Here is a 21,754-nt window from a genome sequence, read left to right as displayed (position 1 = left end):
CTGCAGTGGAAGCATGGAGTCTTAATCACTGCATTGCCAGCGAAGTCCCCAAATATTGATTTTTTTAAAAAGAAAATTTAAAATGAGGATAAGACATAAAATATAGCTAATAAAGATATATACTTTATTAAGTCCATTTGAGAGAGGTGGGCAAAAAGATTGGCTGTAAACATAACAGCTGCCAGAGGAAAAGCTGCATAACTCTCACACTGACCATAAACTGAAACAAATCATACCAACTATTCCTAGTAAGAAAGTCAGAGTATCATCCTAAGCACCTTCATAAAGAAGCTCCTGTATCATATAATGAACTCTGTCCCAGCATCTCTTTCATCATTATATTTAACATGATGATGAATTTCACTGGGTTTTCTCTTACTCTTATTGTACTGTTCAGTAAGAGGCTGAGAGTATCACACTGAAGCACAATTCAGTAAATCAGGTCTACAGACTGCTATTAATAATACAAAACCATCAAAGAACAGCTCCCTGAAGTTGGTCTAACTTTTAAATTAGGATTCATTCTGATACATATTTACTAAACAAACTTCCCTGGTGATTCAGACAGTAAAGAATCTGCCTGCAATGAGGGAGACCTGGATTCAATCTCTGGATTGGGAAGATCTCCTGGAGAAGGGAATGGCAACTCACTCCAGTATTCTGGCCTGGAGAATTCCATGGACAGAGGAGCCTGGTGGGCTACAGCTCATGGTGTCTCAAAGAGTTGGACACAACTGAGTGACTCACACATACACAGTGTTTTAATAATTTGGAGTTCCCAGAAAAACTACTGGCTGATACAAATATTTCATCTTACCTAGGAGAAAAAATTTCTCACTATAAATAGACAAATTAGCATTTTAAGTTGATTCTTAAAATATATATGATACTGATATAATCCAGGTATTAACAAACATGGCTACAACTGTCACACCCTAGTCCCCACCCATCACTGCCAGGAGCAGTTACCCATGGGCATGCTCAATCAAGCTGCCATACATCCTCTTTCTTTCTCTTGAATTTCTATCACTTACCTATTACCAAAATATTGTATATAAAAACATCTTAACCTAACTAGTACAACAACAGGAAAATGGTTAAATAAATTATGGGCTATCCAAATAACATACTTCTATAAAGCTTTAAAAATGGTATTTTTGCAGACTAATGATGTGAAGAATTATAAAGTGAATATACATACAAACTATAAAAAAATACATATATAAATGCACAAAAGGCAACATTAATTTTTTTCTGAATCATGAGACTACAGATAATTTTTATTTTCATTTTTGTATCTCTTTATACTTCAAATACTAACCAAAAGGAGGAAAATAACCCAGTAATCTATATTTAATTAAATCTATTAATTAAAAATCAAAGAATGATTGAACTTTCACTAATGCCTTCTGAACTTGGTCAATTAAATTCATAAAAACTTTACATCAGGGAAAATTGAAAAAAAATTTTAAATAACTAAAATGCTATATATATAATTTCTTCAAAAAATTATGTACAAAGCAAATCAGTTTAACATACATTAACTGATAAGAAATGTCTGCAGCTGGCTTCCCTATGCTTGAACCCCTAGTTGCAGAACTTATTGACTGTATGAATTTGAGTAGGCTATATAACCTCTGTGTGCCTCAGTTTCCTCAACTATAAAATGGGGATAATAATATCTACTTCTTTTGATTAAGTGAAGGATCGCTGGAAGGATTAAATGAAGTTGTATATATGAAGTCCTTAGAATAGCCCCTTGCATACAGCAAATGTTATAGTGTATTTGTTAAATAAGTCAATTAGCATGAGACTTGTTTGTTAGAGGAAATTAACTAATTACATGTAAAGTACTTGGCATTTAGTAAAAATGAAGAAAATGTTAGCTAGTATTAGAAGTAACATCTTTTTAACACAAAAATGTTTAGAGTCATTTCCTGAACATACAACGATGGAATCTACTCACCTCATCTACAATAACATGAGACACATTTGTTAGGAGACCATCTTCTTGAAGTTTTCTTAGCAAAACCCCTGTTGTACAATAGAGTAACCTGGTAGATTCACTAGCGCGAGACTCCATCCGGATCTGATATCCACATAAAGAATTCTGAAGGGAAAACACAGCCAAGACTGGATTCTCACAAATGATGTGGGGAAAAAAGCTTTAGAGACTGAAGTACAGGTGCTGGTCCTGCTCCTATATGGAGCAGTCTAAGTAAATCTGTTTAGTGCCATTTATTACTTTCCTATGTCTTCAATTATACCAAACTGTAAAATTTGTTCTGGCAATTTAAACAAGGAAGAATTTTCAGAATTTTGAAACAAAAAGCTGTTCTCCTGCTCTGAGTACCATTAACATGATTATGGAAATATTAACAGATTTAATCAATTTCTTATGAAATTATCTTGGAGCAAAATACTGAGGTGCTCAGGAACAGAATTTTAGATCTGCTCCTACAACTTGTCTACTCTTCTATCAAGATCTCATAGAAGCTGCAACCATTAAAAACCAGTGGTGCCTGATGAGAATCCTGAAGTCACTTCTATTTCCATCACATTTTGTTTCATACTCCTTCAGTCATTCCTCTGCTGTGTTTGTAAACCTGTCTGTCATCCCCTTTATTTAAATTCCTTACAAGACAGAAATTGTGCCCTTTGTCCCCTTACATGTCATGAGACAGTCCAGAAAAATTGCCACATAAAATTTTAATGAAGGGTTATCTAACTTAAAGATAGACAAAAATGTTAAGTACCCTATCTAGAAAGAACAATTCAAAGTATAATTAAATTGAATTACATGAACTTGGAATTCATTATATTTGGTTCTAAACCAATTTTATTAATTCCTACATTTTGCAGTCACTCTGGTTAAGGTTTGGCCAGTTTTGTGTACACTTTTATCCCCAAACACAGGACAACAGGTATTTTAAGTTCTTTTTTCTATTGTTTTTATACACAGGATTTGAAAATAGTCTCATATTGTCTTCGATATTGTTTTTTTGCTTCTGTTCATTGAGCTAATGAAAATCATTCAGGAATATATCCTACAGAAAAGATTTCCAAATACTGAGATATCTGGTATTACAATTTATCTGTTTTTATATTCTTTGAATGATCAACTTAGTAATGTAATATATTTGAGTACTCAGTTACTGAAGTGAATATATTTTTCCTTTTACATGAGAATTTTAATGATAATTGCTTACAATCCTTTTCCTACAAAGGAGAGTGGCATATCATACCTATCAAAGAAAACACGAAAAGCACCTGAGAGGTGCTACTGAACAAACAGTATCGGCCAAAATTCATATATGGTACAGGTTCCATTTGGATCCCAAGAGCACAGGTAAGTAATGTCATGTCACCATTCTCTGAGGTAGAGCTGAACAACACTTTACCTTTCCTCCAGGTCCATTTTCACAGCCCAATTCATCACACACTCTTGTGGCTAAACTCACTGCTGAGATTCTTCGGGGCTGGGTGCAGACGATGTTACATTTAGTTGCTCCCCACTCATTCAGAAGCAGATCTTCTAAGAGAAAATGTGGCACCTGAGTACTTTTACCACTCCCTGTTTCACCTGCCACAACCACTACCCGGTGCCTTTTAAGAGTTTCAACAATTGAACTCCTGTGTTTAAACACAGGCAACTGTTGCCTTTCCTTTAGAAGTCTCTGGTACTTAGGTGTGCTTTGCAACTTTCTAAAGAGGTTTCTAACAGGTTCCAAATCTTCCACCTTTTCCGATTCCAAGGACAGTGCAGAAAAATCCTCATCAGAAACTAAATTTTCCCAAGATTCCTCAGGATCTTCAGAGTTTTCTCTCTTATTTTCAGAATGCTGTTGTTGCTGTTGCTGCTGCTGTTTCAGTTTATTCAGAAGTTTGGCTATAAAAAGGTCACGTGGTTTATTGGTTTCCATTTTATTTAATTCTTCCTTTTTCTTTTCCGCATCACTCCACTCTAGCCAAACATCTCGGTAAGTTGGAGGAAGCAACTGATGAACTGACTATAAAGGAAAAAAATAGTAATACGTTGTGTTGACTAATTACTGGATACCAAAATTCAGTAGGTTAGAACTGAAAAGAATAGCTATTGCTTCTTAAAATATCTCTTAAACTAGTAGGTTACTACTGTATTTTAATAAAAGATATACATGCATATTGTAGGAAGTAGGAAATGGCAACCTGCTCCAGTATTTTTGCCTGGGAAATTCTATGGCTAGAGGAGGCTAGTGGGCTATATAGTCCATGGGGTCACAAAGTGCTAGACGTGACTGAGTACACACATACACGCATATGATGCAAACTGATAAAGAGCATATAAACAGGCTTCTGGACTTACTAGCTGTGTGACCTTGGGCAAGTAACTTAACTTCTTGGTGTCTTAGTTTCTAATTGTAAAATGGGGCTAATAATTATACCTCCCTTATATGCATACTCTGAGGTAAACTTTCAGTTAATCAAACACAGTGCTTATTTTAGAACACAATAAACTATTAAACACATGTTTATTATTTATTCCTATGGTAGTGCTATTTAAATATGTAGATGATCCACAAAGCACTGATCAAAGTTCCCTCTGAGATTCCATTTGTATATTACAAGTCAAAGTATTTTACTTTGAACTCCATTGGATGGAATCTAAGTTATCCTGCCTGTTTTATTAAGAGCCCACAATTATTTTTGTAACATTGACAGTCATTTCCATTAATTAAGCTTACCTTATGATACCTTATTTTGAAAAACAAGGGAAATAAAGACATTAAGAACTTTCACTGAGAGAAAATGGAAAAGAACTATTATTTGGAATTCTACTTAATCAGTGTCTAAATTTTCAGTAGTTCTAATTCACCAGGAAGAAAGATATACACGTTTATTACAAAGAAAATGCTGACAGTACTCCCAACCCCCCACCCCCCCCCAAAAAGAGCACAGTGTTCTATTAAAAGTGCTCTCTTCAGTAAGACTTTATTTTCATCTCTCCTTAAACTGGAAGCTTTAGTCGATATAACCTAAAAGTGAAAACTGGAACCAATGTCTTGTATTTTAAAGTTGAGAGACAATATAACGTTAAAGGAAAACAATTGTTTAAAAACTCTCCTTAATTCAATCACTCTAGCACAGTTTTTTAATCTTTACATCAGTGTAGCTTGCAAAGCTGGACCAAATGGTTCAGTGCCTCTGGTCCAAGGAGAGAAAGCTTGAACTATGTTTGGAGATGAGACAAAGTCAAAATTATAAATAAGCAGAAACAAGGACTACTCAGCAGCAGCATTCAGTGAAGAGAAAACTGGCACAAAGGGCCACGATTAAACCTTACCTTCCACATGCAGATCGTTTCATGTTGACAAAATATACGCATTACTCCACAAATGAATTCTGAGACACTTGGATCTATAAAAACTTACCTGCCCTTTCACTAAACGATAAAGAGCTAAAGTAGCTCCCAGGTGCTGAGCCTGCATACCATCCTCTGTTAAGATCGTGGGGCACACAACCAGGACATCATCTTCAGACTTGATTACCCTCACCCTAAAAGAAGCCAAAGACATTTTAAAATAAAATTGATGAAGTAAAAATGGTCAGAATTCCATTAACACTGAACTGTAGTTTACATTATTTAAATTAAATATTCTCACAGAAAACACTATATTAATACTAGGTAATGATTTATAGGCACTATCAACCTAGAGATGTAGAAGCAGCTTCCTAAACATCTACTTTACTCATAGGAAAATAAATATTTTCATCTTAGATTTTTCTAAAAGTTCACTCAGTTAACCAAAAACATACCTACATTTCCAGTATCTACCTACTGCAACTTTTTCAAAGGAAGGATTTGGACTCTTGGGAAGATTCTTCCTGACCCAATCGATCAGAAATTGTTTGGGAGATTTTCCAGTCCAGCTTCGAGCAGTATAGTCAAAATTTCTTACATCATGAGGTTCTTTCTTTTTCTCTAAAATGACAAAGATTGGTTCTTTAAAAATGCTTATGTAGTAATACAGAATATCTTTTGAAGGCTTAAAGTTCTCCCACTTTTGGAAACAGATTTTTTTTCAAGAGAACAGGTTAGAAAAGGACAGACAGACCTGATTCAAGCCAGGGAAAGGTTGGCCAAATAGGGGATAATAGGATGAGCAAAGTCATGGAGCCATGAAACAATACATGTTTTAAGAATGATGCAGCTGGAGTACACAGCTGGGAGAATAAGGTGGAAAGGTAGAGTGTGGCAGAATGCAAAGGATCATCAGAGCCATAATAGAAGGTTTGAACTTGTTAACTGATTAAAATTTTTAACCAGAAACTCATATTTTGATCTGTGTTACAGAAAGATAATTCTCGCAGGAGTCTGAACTGGAGAGAGATGAGGCTGAAGCCAGATGTTGGTAATCACAAAATGCTACACAAATTATTATAATGATTACTTTTCCAAGACAGTGTGTGGAAGTGTAACTTTACTGCCATCTTTTGTAGTTTGTTGGAATACAAAGTAACACAATTTCTCACTTATATAGTCCTTGATGTTTTACTATTTACAAATTACACTCTGGAACACTCTCCCTTCATTTTACCTCTTTCTTCTTCAGGAGCAGCTGTAGACTTTTCAAATAAATTAAAGTTCAAAGCACTTTCTCCTTCTGTGACTACAGGAGGCTTCTTTCTTTCATTCTGTTGGTGTGAAATCTTTATGGCTGGATTGAATACTGGATGATCTTCTAAAGTTTCCATTTCTACCAAAAAAAAAATGACGCTTATTTATTTTGTTTCTATTCATATTTGTTTATCATGCCTTTTTACTCTGCAATTTTTTTTTTTTAAACATTGCTTCTTTTTCCTTCCTACTAGGAATTTGTACTAGAAGTTCAAGGCAATTTATTTTCACATTACATACTAACATTTTTAGAACAAATCACTTAACAGATGTAGAAGGCCAAGAAAAACATCTTCACTAAAAATAAATTCTCATGGAATTATATTCACCTCTCCTTCTTGAGTGGAGATAGTGTTTTATGGTGTACACTTCAGGTTAACTAACTATGGCTGCAGGCCAAATCCAGCCCTGCTACCTATTTCCATATGGTCTGTGAGCTAAGGATGATTTTTACATCTTTAACTGGTTGAAAAAGATAAAAGAAAGAAATATTTGGTGCCATGTGAAAATTACATGAAATTTCAGCATCCATAAAGTTTTGTGAGAACATAACCATTTGCTTATGTCTTGTATACGGCTGCTTTTATGCTGTGGCAGCAGAGCTGAGTAATCATAACAACCTGTAAAACTTAAATATTTACTATTTGGCTTGTTGCAAAAGTTTGCCAACCCTAAGTGTAAAATGTTAGGAAAGAGAAGACATATAAAAAAGAGGCAACCTCCATCCTAGGAAAGCCAATAAAGAAGACATATTAATACATCTAAGAATTTTAAAGCGTTTACCTCTTTGAAATTTCCTTATTTTCTCCTGAGTCTCTTTTTGGCCCTGCTTGTTCTTTTCTAGTTTAAAGGTAGCTGCCTGCTCCTTTGCATCCAGAAGTTTAGCTGCAAGGTGCAAATACCTTTCATTCTGTTGTTCCAAATAAGATGATGACAAAGAAACAAAGACCAAGATTAGTTTATCTACTGTCAATGTATTATATCAAAGCCTGTGATCTTTTGATCTTATTCTTTGGTCCAACAAATCTTTTAGCAATTTTTCACAGAGAAATAATACAAACGTTCAAATCTGTAGGTACACAGATGTTCACTGCAATACTGATTGAAAAGGAAAACTGGAAATCAAGTGTGGTATTCTCTACAGAGAAAACTAGTCATTGGGGGGAAAAGTCAAGAAGCAATAGAATGAAGGTAATGCAAAGAATTGACTCACTAAAAAAGACCCTGATGCTGGAAAAGGTTGAAGGCGGGAAGAGAAGGGGACAACAAAGGATAAGATGGTTGGTTGGCATCACTGACTCAATGGACATGAGTTTGAGTAAGCTTTGGGAGTTGGTGATGGGACAGGGAAGCCTGGAGTGCTGCAGTCCATAGGGTCGCAAAGAGTCAGACATGACTGAGCGACCGAACTGAACTGAATCCACATGGAGAAACTTACTTGACATGTTAAATAAGCGAACTATGGAATAAAATGTAAGTATGAACTCATTTCTGTAAAAAGAAAAGTTACTTTTACACATTTTATAAATATATGGATTTAAAGGACTGCATATGCAATAGTACAAGACACTTGCAGCCAAAAAACCAAAACAAAACAGAAGCAACATTGTAACAAATTCAATAAAGACTTTATATAAAAAACAAAAATACAATTTTCTGAAAGCTGCTGCTGCTAAGTCACTTCAGTCGTGTCCGACTCTGTGCAACCCCACAGATGGCAGCCCACCAGGCTCCTCCATCCATGGGATTTTCCAGGCAAAAACACTGGAGTGGGCTGCCATTGCCTTCTCCATTTCTGAAAGCTACCTTCCGATAATCTCTATCTTATGGAAGACAGTTAGGGATGTTACAAAAAAAAAAAGGCCTCTGGAGAAAACGTGTATTATAAAATTTAACTCTGCTGAGCAAAAACCAGACAGAGAGCTAAACTCAAATTACTGGTTTTTCCTTTAGGTTAGGTTAATAAGAGATGGGAAGCATCAAACCACTGGGTAGAGAAGAGGGTATTAGCAGTGCTGCTATGAGACACAACCACTGAGTCGAGGGGAAAAGAGACAACTAAGGAAGCACAATTCTGGGATCATTCTGTGTAGAAGCAGACAGCAATAGAGTGTAACAGACAGAAGGATTAGCTACCGCCTCAATTTCACCCAAACCACACTCATTCTTTCAATCTTTCCTCTCTGTGGCACTGATACCACCATCCCTCCGCCTACGAATCTCTTGCTGTCTTTGGCTTCTTAATTTATGTTCAGTATATCAGCAATTTCTATTGATTTTTCCTTTAAATGTTTCTCTTCTAAGTTCCAATTTGGGGACCTCCCTGGTTGTCCAGGGGCTTCCCTGGTAGCTCAGCAGGTAAAGAATCTGCCTGCAAATCAGGAAACCTCGGTTCAATTTCTGGGTCAGGAAGATCCCCTAGAGAAGGAATAAGCTACCCACTCCAGTATTCTTGGGCTTCCCTGGTGGCTCAGATGTTAAAAGAATCCACCTGCAATGTGGGAGACCGGGTTCGATCCCTGGCTTGGGAAGATCCCCATGGCAACCCACTCCAGTGTTCTTGCCTGGAGAATTCCATGAACAGAGGAGCCTGGCAGGCTACACTCCATGGTGTCGCAGAGTCAGACATGACTGAGCAACTTTCACTTCACTGGCTGTCCAGAGGCTAGGAGTCTGCACTTCTACAGCAGGGGGCACAGGCTCAATCCTGCTCAGGGAAGTTCTGCATGCTGTACGGTGTGCTCACACCTCTCCCCCAAAACACTACACAAAGTCCAATTTGGGACTTGATTATTTCACACCTGAGCAAGCGCAAGAGTTATTCTTGTGGGTTACCTGCCTCCACACAGTTAGCGAGCCTTCCTAATCAATAGGGAAAGTTCTTAAATTCATTTTCCAGGCATCGAAATTTTCTAGTCTCAGTTAAACTCACTTGTTTACTCCTATTTGCTAGTACTCACACATTTTATCCTGATTACAGTTTAATATGCAAAGGCCCTTTGCACAATTCCACTTCTGTACCCTTATTTACACTATTTCACTCATCTGGGCCATTTTCCCATTCTTTGTTGCCTATGCATGTTTCATGTATCCTTCAAATCCCACTTCTTTGCAGTTGTCGCTCAGTCGTGTCCAACCCTTTGCGACCCCATGAATCACAGCACACCAGGCCTCCCTGTCCATCACCAACTCCCGGAGTTCACTCAGACTCACATCCATCGAGTCAGTGATGCCATCCAGCCATCTCATCCTCTGTCGTCTCCTTCTCCTCCTGCCCCCAATCCCTCCCAGCATCAGAGTCTTTTCCAATGAGTCAACTCTTCGCGTGAGGTGGCCAAAGTACTGGAGTTTCAGCTTTTAGCATCATTCCTTCCAAAGAACACCCAGGACCGATCTCCTTTAGGATGGACTGGTTGGATCTCCTTGCAGCCCATGGGACTCTCAAGAGTCTTCTCCAACACCACAGTTCAAGAGCATCAATTCTTCGGCGCTCAGCTCTCTTCACAGTCCAACTCTCACATCCATACATGACCACTGGAAAAACCACTGCCTTGACTAGACGGACCTTTGTTGACAAAGTAATGTCTCTACTTTTTAATATGCTGTCTAGGTTGGTCATAACTCTCCTTCCCAGCAGTAAGCATCTTTTAATTTCATGACTGCAATTACCATCTGTAGTGATTTTGGAGCCCAAAAAATAAAGTCTGACAGTTAAGACTGACCAGATGCTCCAATCAGAAGAGACCTCTTTTTCTGAACCTCAAAATAACGTGTACTATCATAAATTGTTTTTGTTACTTTAATACAGGCACATGCTTAAAAATAAACTCAGAGGATACAGAAGAGTACAATCCACCCTACTAACCCCAGCCCTGTTCACTAGTAATAGCTTCTTGTGTATTTCTCAAGATGTCTCCTTTGCATACAAAAGGATGCAAATATATATGTGTGTGTGTGTGTGTGTATGTATTCTTTTACTCAAATGAGTTCATTATACTACACATGCTGTTGTACAACTTCCTTTTTTCCATTCTAAATCAACTTTATAAAGGCATGATTCACTTATAACAAAACATACCCATTTTAAGTGAATAGAATGTGTTTGATAAACGTATATATCCACATAACCATCATCATAAAGACATAAATCACTGCCATCATCCCCAAAAGTTTCCCTATCATGCCTAACAGTCAATCTCCTTCCTCCATCCGTGGGCTCAGACAACTACTGATCTGGTTTCTCTTACTAGAGATTGATTTTGCATAGATGACTTTTCTAGGATTTAATATAATGAAATTGTTCAGCATGTACTTATTTGTGCCTTTCATTCTTATACAATGATTTCAAAAGCTGCTTATAGTGTTTGGCTGTTATTAATAAAACTGCTATGAATATTTGTGTACAAGCTTTTTTATGACATTTTCATTTTTACTGAGTAAATACCTAGGAATGAAATTGTTAGGTCATATGGTAAATGTATGTCTAACTTCATAAGAAAGTGACAGTTTTCCAAAGTAGTTGTACTCCTACAATCGGTGTAGGAGTGTTTGGTTGCTTCATATCCTCCCAACATTTGATATTACTTATCTTTTAATTTTCGCCATTTTGATAGATATATAGTAGTATTTCATTGCAGTTTTCATTTTCATTTTTCCCACAACTAGCAATGTTGAAGTTATTTTTACATGTTTATTGGCCATCCAAATATCTGCTTTTGTAAAATGCCTGTTGTCCTTTTAAAACTTCTTTATAAATTCTAGACAGAAGTCTTTAATCAGATATATGTATTGTTATTTTCTTCCTACAACTTGATTTTTTCACTTAATCTAATATTTTTAGCTTATCTTATGATATGTAGGTTTTCTCTGTCCAGGCAAAGGCTTTTGTTTATAAAATAATGTGCTTTTAAAATTATCCGAATCATTTAGCATACTCTTAACACTTAATCATTTAAAAATACTTGGCGACTGTCTCTTTAGACATGGGAGTGATGTAACAACATTTATTGAACGGTTATTTCATGTCATGTTTTTCCCTAAGTGTTGTTTTATTTAACTCTCACATAAACCCCTAGAGATAACGACTTCAATTTACAAATGAGGAAACTAAGTCTTAGAAAACTTAAATATTTTGCAAGGAATATCCAACTATAAGATTAACACAAATTTCTACTCACAGGGTCAAATTTTTCCTCTTCTAAACTTTTAGAAGTCTCACTCTTTTCTTCATTTTGTTGTTCAGCATATCGCAAAATCCATTCTTTCATATTTACTTCCAAATTTTTTCCATCCTTTTTTGGCTAGAAAAAAACACAACAAATATCTGAAAAATCAAAATTAGAAAAAGATGTCAAAACTATCATCAAGTGTCACTGCTTTTATAATTTCTTTACACTCAGAAACGTAGACACGTAAGTCTCAAAAATCATAGTGCAGGACAAATGAGTGGAACTCAACATTACTTTGGTAAGTCTAAACTTACATAGTTCAAAGAATCCATTTACATAAAGAGGCAAAAAACTGACAGAACTGTGAAAAACCTGCGTTATTCTTTACCAGTGGTTTTGTGCAGATGCTGTTTCCACAGATTTTTATTTATTTTTAAGCTTTAGTGAGGTCTGATACATTAACAACTGTACATATTATTGTGATTTTAACTATTATATATGTATACACTCATCATTTTGATGAGTTTGGACATATGCTTATATCATGGATGCTAAAGGTGAAGCTCCAATATTTTGGCCATCTGATGTGAAGAACTGACTCACTGGAAAAGACCCTAATGCTAGGAAAGACTGAGGGCAGGAGGAGAAGGGATGACAGAGGATGAGATGGTTGGATGGCATCACCGACTTGAAGGACATGAGTTTGAGCAAGCTCTGGAAGTTGGTGATGGACAAGGAAGCTTGGTGTGTTGCAGTCCATGGGGTCACAAAGAGTTGGACATGACTGAGTGACTGAACTGACTGATATACCCATGATACCACATGATACTACAACCAAGGTACTAAATGTACCTGTAACTTTCAAAAATTCTTGAGCGTTCCTTTGTGTGTGTGTGTGTGTGTGTATTGCTGTGGGGAGAGGCGTGGTTGTGGTAAGAAAGCTTAACATGAGATCTATCCTCTTAACATATTTTAAAGTACACAATACTGTTCTGTTGACCCCAGGCACTATGTTGAACAGCAGATGTCTAGAATTTATTGATATTGCATAACTGAAATTTTATTACCATTAAGCAACATTTTCCCATTTGTCCCTTCTCCCTTTAGCCCCTGGTAACTACCATTCTGTTTCTATGAACATGACTATTTTAGGTACTTCATATAAGTGACATCATGCAATATTTGTCTTTCTGTGACTAGCTTATTTAACTTAGCATAATGTTCTCTAGGTTCACCCATGTTCATAGATGTTTTATGATATGCAAAGTATTTGTGTACAATGCCCTAAGGAAGTACACCTTCCAGTATCAGTGCCTTTCTGTAACCCCTTTCCACAAAGATTCTGAATTGGCCACATGACTTGCTTCAGCCAATGCAACATTATCAAGAGTGATACAAGCAGAGGCTTGATAAAAATTTGTACACTGGTGTTTACTATCTTGAGACACTTGCTTTTGGAAGCCAGATGTCAAGTAAGAAGTCTGACCATTCTAATATCAAAATGTAAGAGGAAACCTAAACTAATCATGTGGAGAGAGAGGTGCCTTGCTAGCAAGATCCCAGCTGAGGCTCTAGTAATGTGAGTAAATAAACCATATTGGATGTTCTAGCCTGAGGAGATACCTCTTGGATCAGACAAACTACCTAGCTGAGCTCAGGCCAAACTGCAAAATCGTAAGGAATAAAATGCTGGTTTAAGTCACTCCATTTTCGGGTGGTTTGTTATGTAGCAATAGATAACTGAAACGACAATGCTAATGGGTTTGGCAAACCCATTAGACATTTTCAATGAGTAAAAACGTAACCACAACCTGATACTTATACTCTTATGAACTGTTACACGTTTCCCTCTGATTTTACACTTTAAATGTTGAATTCTTAAATTACCATGATCTTAGGATCTTCTTCCTGCTTCCTGGTTTTAGGTTGCAGTGGAGGTGAAATAGTGGCTTGCGTTTGAGGATACTGAAATTTTGGCCTACTTTTAGGTTGTTGCTCTTCAAATTCCTGGCTGAATCCTTCAGGAAGCGCATCTTAAGAGAAATTGGGATAAAAATGATGTACACGATACAGAAAACATACAAATACTAAATACATGCATAAAACCTGTCTAAACAAAGAGCACTTAACTTTCTTCTACTGTTCATCTCCTAGGAATAGAAATCCTACAATGAAAGTTGTTTTATTATCAAATCAGTGGGAACACTCTCTAGACAAAAACCAGCCCACCTCGATTTGGCCATTTCACCCTCAAAGTGCTAGATGCCTAAATTTTCATAAGAAAATCTTAACTCTCCCCTCCTCCTTGGTTGCATGTGGTAGTAGTCTTAACCAGTCATAAAAGCAATTTACATTCCAGGATCTTGCCAAAGATTACAGCCTGAACCTTGTACTTAATTAAATATTATTTACCCAAAGCAAGATAGCCCTAATTTCTAAACCAAAACCAGGTACACAGCCTGACAGGTTACAGACAGTCGAGAATATGCTGTATAATGTGCATTGTAAAATGGCCATTAACAACTGAAAGCAACACACACAAAAATAATTTTTTCTTGCACAGACTATAATCTTTAAGAATAATATACCAAAAAGACCAGAAAAGGGTAAGAATATTTTAAAAATAATTATAACACAGTGAAAAAAAATTTAAGTGCAAACCAAAAGCTTTCTACAAATATCATAAACACAAATTATTTCAAAAGGTTTTATAAACTGAAAGACTGTTATGATAATACTGCTTACCATCTGAAAGGTTTAAACAGAGCCAATCCAAGGCAGAATGAAGATCACCGCCATGTAAGAGTGTGTTAGTCATGGCATCTTCAATGTCCTTAGTTTTAAATGAAAATGCTTGTAAAGCCATGTATAAATCCTATGGAAGGGAAATGTAAAAAAGCCATTCTGTCAATTTTCTGTTTTTTCATTACTAAGTGTATTCTCCCATTCATTTTAAAACAGAAATTCTGACACAAATTATAACTTCAAAAGTATCTTTTTCTCTTTTTTTCCAGTTTGAAGAATTATTTTATTTGATAACTAGGGAATTTGAGAACTACAGAAAAATAAAAAAGGACCAGGAGAAATTGCTCATATTCTCACTATCCAAAGATACTGTTTGCAATGCAATGTGGGTCCTTCAGTCATTTTCTGTGATTTTTTTAAAAACAAATTTTATTTAACATTATAACTAAGTATCTTCCCAAATTATTAGAAATTGTTCATCACTTGTAACAGTTACAAAATATTCCACTGGATAGATTTTTCATAATTTATCTATACAGTTTCCTACTGGTGCTCACTTGGAATGTTTTCTTTTTCTTAAATCATAAGCAGTGCTTCAATGAACATGTTCATATAAAAAGTAAAGCTTTTTAATGTACTTTCTAAAACATTTTTAGATCTGGGCAAGACTGGGTTGAAATTCATACTCCTTTTATTTTGAAAGTGAAAAGTGAAAAGCTCAGTTGTGTCCAACTCTTTTCAACCCCATGGACTGTAGCCCACGGAATTTTCCAGGCAAGAGTACTGGAGTGAGTTGCCATTGCCTTCTCCAGGGATCAAAACCAGGTCTCCCTCATTGGAGGCAGAGGCTTTACCTCTAAGCCACCAGGGAAGCCCTTTTTATTTTGCTATTTAGTAATTAACAACCTCAGGCTATAATTTATATAATCCTTCTAAGCCTCAATTTCTTCATTTGAAAAATGGAGCAAAATACCTTCTAGCATTGGTGTGTCAGAGAAAATGCAAGCCAACTGCCCACTACAAGTCCAACATAATTTGGGGGATGTAATTTTCATATCACTATTTTAATGTGTACACTTACATTTGGCACAACTTCTTTCTCATTTTTGCACATGGAACTAATCTACATGAAATTTCAATGGAAGTTGAAAAGTCAAGGGAACACTCTTGCATTGCTGGTGGGAATGTAAACTGATACAGCCAGTATGGAAGATGGTATGGAGACTCGGCCACTATGGAAGATGGTATGGAGACTCCTTAAAAAGCTTAAAAACCATGTGACCCAGCAATCCCACTCCTAGGCATATACCCTGAGGAAAGCAAAACTGAAAAAGACACATGTATCCCAATGTTCACTGCAGCACTATTTACAATAGCTAGAACACGGAAACAACCTTGACATCCACTGACAGATGAATGGATAAAGGAGCAGTGGTACATATTTACAACGGACTACTCCTCAGCCGTAAAAAGGAATGCATTTGAATCTATTCTAATGAGGTGGATGAAACTAGAGCCCATTATACAGAGCGAAGTAAGTCAGAGAAATATAAATATCATTACTGACACACATATATGGAATCTGAAGAGATGGCACTGATGAATTTATTTTCAGGGCAGCAAAGGAGAAAGAGACATAAAGAATGGACCTATGGACAAGGTGGAAGGAGAGGGGGAGAAGGGGAGATGTATGGAGAGAAAAACACAGAAATTTACAGTATCATGTGTAAAACACAGAAAACGGGAATTTGCTGTATGACTCAGGGAACTCAAACAGGGGCTCTGCGACAGGCTGAAGGGTGGGGTAGGGAGGGAGATGGGAGGGATGTCTGGGAGAGAGGGGACATGGGTTGTACCTATGGCTGATTCTTGTTGATGTATGACAGAAAACCACAAAATTCTGTAAAGCAATTATCCTTCAATTAAAAAAAATTTTTTTAAATACTCCACTAAAAATAAGTAACTTTAAAAAAAGGTTTGCAAAATACCTGTAATTTTTTGGCAGTAAGTCTTCCAGAAATCACTCCCTTGTCATTATTTTGCTTTTTATGTTCATTTATCACTCCAATAATTTTTTGCTCTAGTTTGTTATTAATTACCACCTATTGAGACCAAAAAGATCATATCAATTAGAAGATGAATTACTAAATAACATTTAATAATTAAATAATTAGAAGGAATCAGTTTTCTATATCCCTACCAACCAAGCCCAGAATTTCAGCTGAAATCAGATACAGCGATTATACTGGAATACCATTCATTGTATCACATTCCTGTCACATATTTAAGAAAAAATGAGGTATGGTAAAATCAACAATATCTGGCAAGACAAAATTCCTTTTACAAAGCTTCTTGAAGCCATGTATCTCATGACATTGTCCTTGGACCACCCTTATGTTGCCACCACAGAGACAGATTCCTAAGCCTTATTAAACACATTGAATCTGAATCCTTGGGGAAGGAACCCAGAAATGTGCCTTAATATAAAGCAACCTAAGCACACTGCCTGAAAGAATGGATGCAATGCTAAAAGAGGGGCAAATCAAGTAAAAACTTACACTAACATAAATTGTAATATTAGATTACACAAACTATTTTGGCTTCCACTGTTTGTCTTCAATTTTTTTCCTACTGGCCATTTTATCTTCTGTTGTTTCCGTATATTTAACCTAAGATCACATAACTATCTACCCTCAAATATATCTTCCTTTGGTCACATCTTAAATGAATGCTCACTATGAGCAATGCACAAAAACATACTTTAGGAATTTAGTCTAGCACAAGAAACATATAGAAAAAGAAACTATAACCCAGCATGTCATTATTAAGAAGACATAAGAAGGGGAAGTAGAGCTTTCTAGCCAGAGAGCCTATGGACAAAAGCTTGGAGTCACAGAATCATATGGGATCTAGGGGAACAATGAGATGTGAACTAAAATTTTAAGTGGAGAAGAGTAATGGAGAAGGCTGGAAAGGTATGCCAAGCCAGATCTGAAGGGATGTGTATGCTAGACTTAGAAGTCTGGACCTTACCCAGCTCTTCCTTAATTTCTTAGAGGCTCTCAACAGATGATTAAATTTTATCAGAAAAGTACTTTTATCATATACTTTTTACCATAAAAAGTATGATTCACTTTTAATTTCATATAGATGAGTAATTATTGTACTATTTACAAATTTTAAAATATCCCATCATTTGCTTACATTTAAGAGTACATTACATTTTTTTTTTAAGGTAACATTTCTTGGAATGACTCAAAACGTGGGTACTCACTTTCAGAATAGATTTATCCAGATTTGCAGGACCACCAGAATCATTTGCAGAATTAAAACTGTAAATTTTCGGACCTATACATAACAGACAATAAATAGTCAAGGTAATTTAATGAGCAATATCCATTACACTATTTTAATTTTTGTCTAAAGATCACTAAATATTAAATATTTGATCTCAACTCTTCCTTTTCCACTTTACCAAATAACCCAATCCAGAAGGCAGCAATACTGCTCAACTTTCGAAACCATTTTATGCTGTTTAGCATTCTCTAGGTTAACTAGTTTCTCACCGAATGCAAATGCTTCAGCAGTTAGCTGAAGGAAGACCTCTTAGAGGATATTTGATTCCTGGCAGAGAAGATGGGTAACTCTGAAGAGAAAAAGGAAGTGGGAGCACCTATCATGTCTCCTGCTGAGTACAAGGTTGCTGTATCAGTATCCAAGGCTCCTGAAACAAATTATCATGGACTTGGTGGCTGAATATACAGAAACATTCTCTCATAATTCTAGAAGGTAGAAGTCCAAAATCAAGGTGTCAGTAGGACCATACTTCACCTGATGGCTCTAGGTAACTCTTTTCTTCCTTCTTCTGGCGATCCCAGGTGTTTCCTGGCTTGCTTGTCTCGCTCCTAAAATGGGCCTTCACACAGCCTTATTCCTTCTGTCTGTGTCCAAGTCTCCCTCTCCTTTCTCTGACCCTAGTCACTGGGCTTAGGGCTCTCCTTAAATCCAGGATGATTTCATCTCGAGATCCTTAACCAATTACATCTGCAATGATCTTTTTTCCAAAAAAGATCACATTCTGAGGTTCCAGGTAGACGTGAATGTTTGGGTGAACACTACTGAATCTGCTATAGTTGTGAAGTCTGTTCCAGTCAATAGAAATACTGTATGTTATCAGTCTTCTAACAATGACTAATCAGGAAGGAATAAATTTTACTTTCCAACATTGGTCTCATGATCTCCTCTCTTAAAAATGAAGATCCCAAGTACTTTTTGTTTATGTGGGTTATAATAGTGATATTTATCACATATTGATAAAAGAGAAAAGTTTAAAAACATTAATTCATTGAAAATAAATTTTACTATGTGTTAAAATAAGTATTACTTTTATGAAAAGTTTTTTATTAGAGAAAAAAACTGTTTTCTACTTTTGCAAATCTCTTAATGTCTAGCTTCTGCATTTAATCTTCTATAACATTACACATCAAGTAGTCACTGTACACTAGTGAGAAAATATAAATGAAAAGGACAAATAACATTTTAGATTATGAATATAGTTTGATCTCATTAAGCCTTGGCTAGAAAGGTCTCAATAATTCCCCAGGATCCCCTGAGCACACTTTTGAGACCACAGCTATATAAAAATAATCCTAGTACAAAACCTAGTTACCCTGCTTTTATAAATCTTAAAACAAGAATTTTTTTTTCACTTAGAGAAACCTAACATTAAAGAGTTGCTTGTTATAATTTTACAAGGATTTCAGTCTCTGTTGACTTACAGCAGGTTGTTCATTTTAAAACACTAGTAAATATGTTAAAAGATAATAAGAATTCTGGTATAGTATGGTTTTCCTCATCTTTTAGTCTCAGACTGTACCTTAATCCTAGTAACCTTGTTCATAAACTAAGGTCAATGGTCATAGAGTACATATCAGCAGTCTTTAATCATTTCTGGGGGTCTTACCAGTTGTAGTAAATTCATTCACAAATTTAGCATACTAATCAATCCCTAAACCCATGCAGAGGCAACCCCTCCCCGCCACCCCGACCCCCAACCATTAACCTTTTCTACAGATGGATGTTTCATTACCGAGAGAATACTGAGAAACAGTTCAAGGTTGACGTGTTACTGTCAGAGGTAAGATTGTAAATTCCTTTAGTAACTTTTGCTTTATTTTCTTTCTTGTTTTGGCAGTGCCACTCCACTTGCAGGATCTTAGTTTCCTAAGCAGTAATTGAACTTGGCAGTGAAAATGCCAAGTTCTATTCACTGGACCATCAGGAGATCCTGGATTGGTTTTGTTTTTTAGTGAACTGAAGACTGCAGTCAGTTCTCATTTGTCTCCTCCAAGTATTGCACCTAGAACATCCAATCATATCACTTGCTTGAGGTCAGTTTATACTGGAAACTTCCAGAGGGCAAATAAAAGAAGATCTAAGTCCCCAGAACATCAAGAGGGGAATGAACATTCATACTGCTGTGCATTCCCTGGGTGTCAGTCAGGGTCTCTGAAAGTGGTGTGCTTTCATTTTAATCAATACTCTGAGAAACTGAAGTAATAATGAGATCATGCTAGGGATATTACCAATTAAATCAAGTTAACCAGTAAGGCCCTTTCATTTTCAAATTCTTCCTAAAACATGCTAACAAATGTTCTTTAATCAATACGAATAAAAATTCCAAAATTTGAGATGCATTTTAAAACAATCTGAAAGAAATCCTTCTAAAATGTATTTACACTTCCTGCCATAATAATACTACAATAAGCAAAATTCAAAGCATTTCATGATGTAATACTTACTATGAATATCTATTATTGTGCCAACAGGCTTGCAGAGCCTACCCAATTCTCTGAGACTCTTAATTTGGTCTCCTCTCCTATCAGCCAGCCAACTTTCAGAATGGAAACCTAACAGCTCCCCAGTCCCAAATTCTAATCTGTTACCTAGGAAAGAGTGATGGCACCAGAAGAAAATAGATATCGAAACTTGGACATGAGTAACCCTATTTTCAAATACAATCCTAAGTCAACAGGCCATGCAATAAAAATGGTCCCCATTCTTTTGCCAAGTAACCTGTGTAAGATGTATGACGGTTACCTTTTTTGCTGTTTAGAAATCCTTCTCCAAGTTTTGGTTTTGTTTCAGAAGGGAGTTACTGGAAATTTGACTGGAAATAAGGAAGTTAGTGTGCAGTACGTATCTTTAGGGCAAATGCACTAAGGATTTCAATTTATAATGACTATACATGGACAATGGAACTTATGTTACTGGCTCTCAGAAATACTTATTAAAGCTGAAGCACAGAAAAACAAAGTAATTTCCTCAAGACGATTCAGTGAGGAAGAAGAGGCATCAGCCAGAATCAGTTTCCTGTTGCCCAATACTCTTAGAATATATTCCTTTTACACAGTATTGCATTTTACATCATACAGTGATTGTAACCATCTACTACCACTGAGACATTCACTGTGAGATGCTGATGCTGGTGATCGGTGGATTGAGGCACCCTGGCTCCCTTCTGACCAATAGCACATATCTGCGAGAGCATCCAAATCAGCCAAGAGATCCAGTCAGGAATAAGACCCAGTCTTGTCCTCACAGTGCTATTCTGATGAAGTAATTAAGCAACTAATTATCCAAGGAAGCTATAAAGGGGAACTACAGAGTATCTGGAGAATAAATGAGAGCTAGCTGACATAATCAAAGCAGTCAGGGTATCTAAGGAAGTCCACAGAGCCACAGCTACCTGACTAATCCTAGCTAAGGTCTCTTCCCCATTTAATACCAACACCAGTCCCTGCTCTTTCACTCCACCCACACAGCCTTTGACTGCTTCATTTCAAGTTCCCACCTTCGGGCCTTCACCTTTGTTCCCGAAGCCTCACTCTTTCTCCAGATGTAACAGCTGGTTCCTACAAATCATCTCAGCAGGTTTCCTCAAAAAAGCCATCTCTGCTCTAAATCAAACAGACTGTACCACTGATTTATTCTTTAGCAAGTCACTGTTTTCTTTGACGGCACTTTTTCTGTTTTATTTTGGTGACCCTAAAAGATATTTATAATGGCTTTCATGAATTTATTCAAGACATCAGTCCCCTTGTCTTATTTCCCTCTTAAGATTTTAAGTCTCAACTAGGTTTAATAATTTTCATAAACACAAGCCTTATGGTTGTAAGTAGCC

General features: G+C 36.4%; 1 protein-coding gene across 1 annotated transcript in view; it reads right to left on the bottom strand.

Moving 5' to 3' along the window:
* The window catches only part of DHX29 (DEAH-box helicase 29), a 46,005-nt gene that overhangs the window by 20,616 nt on the left and 3,635 nt on the right, over nt 1-21,754 (bottom strand). The window contains exons 2-12 of the mRNA XM_018065497.1: nt 17,846-17,919; nt 16,560-16,673; nt 14,572-14,701; nt 13,714-13,859; nt 11,836-11,958; nt 7,442-7,568; nt 6,579-6,737; nt 5,797-5,962; nt 5,412-5,535; nt 3,402-4,010; nt 1,967-2,110 (exon numbers count right to left, since the gene is read on the bottom strand). Coding sequence (XP_017920986.1) covers nt 1,967-2,110; nt 3,402-4,010; nt 5,412-5,535; nt 5,797-5,962; nt 6,579-6,737; nt 7,442-7,568; nt 11,836-11,958; nt 13,714-13,859; nt 14,572-14,701; nt 16,560-16,673; nt 17,846-17,919 — 1,916 coding nt within the window. The remainder of the gene's footprint in view (nt 1-1,966; nt 2,111-3,401; nt 4,011-5,411; nt 5,536-5,796; nt 5,963-6,578; nt 6,738-7,441; nt 7,569-11,835; nt 11,959-13,713; nt 13,860-14,571; nt 14,702-16,559; nt 16,674-17,845; nt 17,920-21,754) is intronic.

Source organism: Capra hircus, chromosome 20, assembly GCF_001704415.2.
Source record: "Capra hircus breed San Clemente chromosome 20, ASM170441v1, whole genome shotgun sequence".
In the NCBI taxonomy this organism is placed as follows: domain Eukaryota; kingdom Metazoa; phylum Chordata; class Mammalia; order Artiodactyla; family Bovidae; genus Capra; species Capra hircus.
This window is presented reverse-complemented; position numbering and strand designations above follow the sequence as displayed.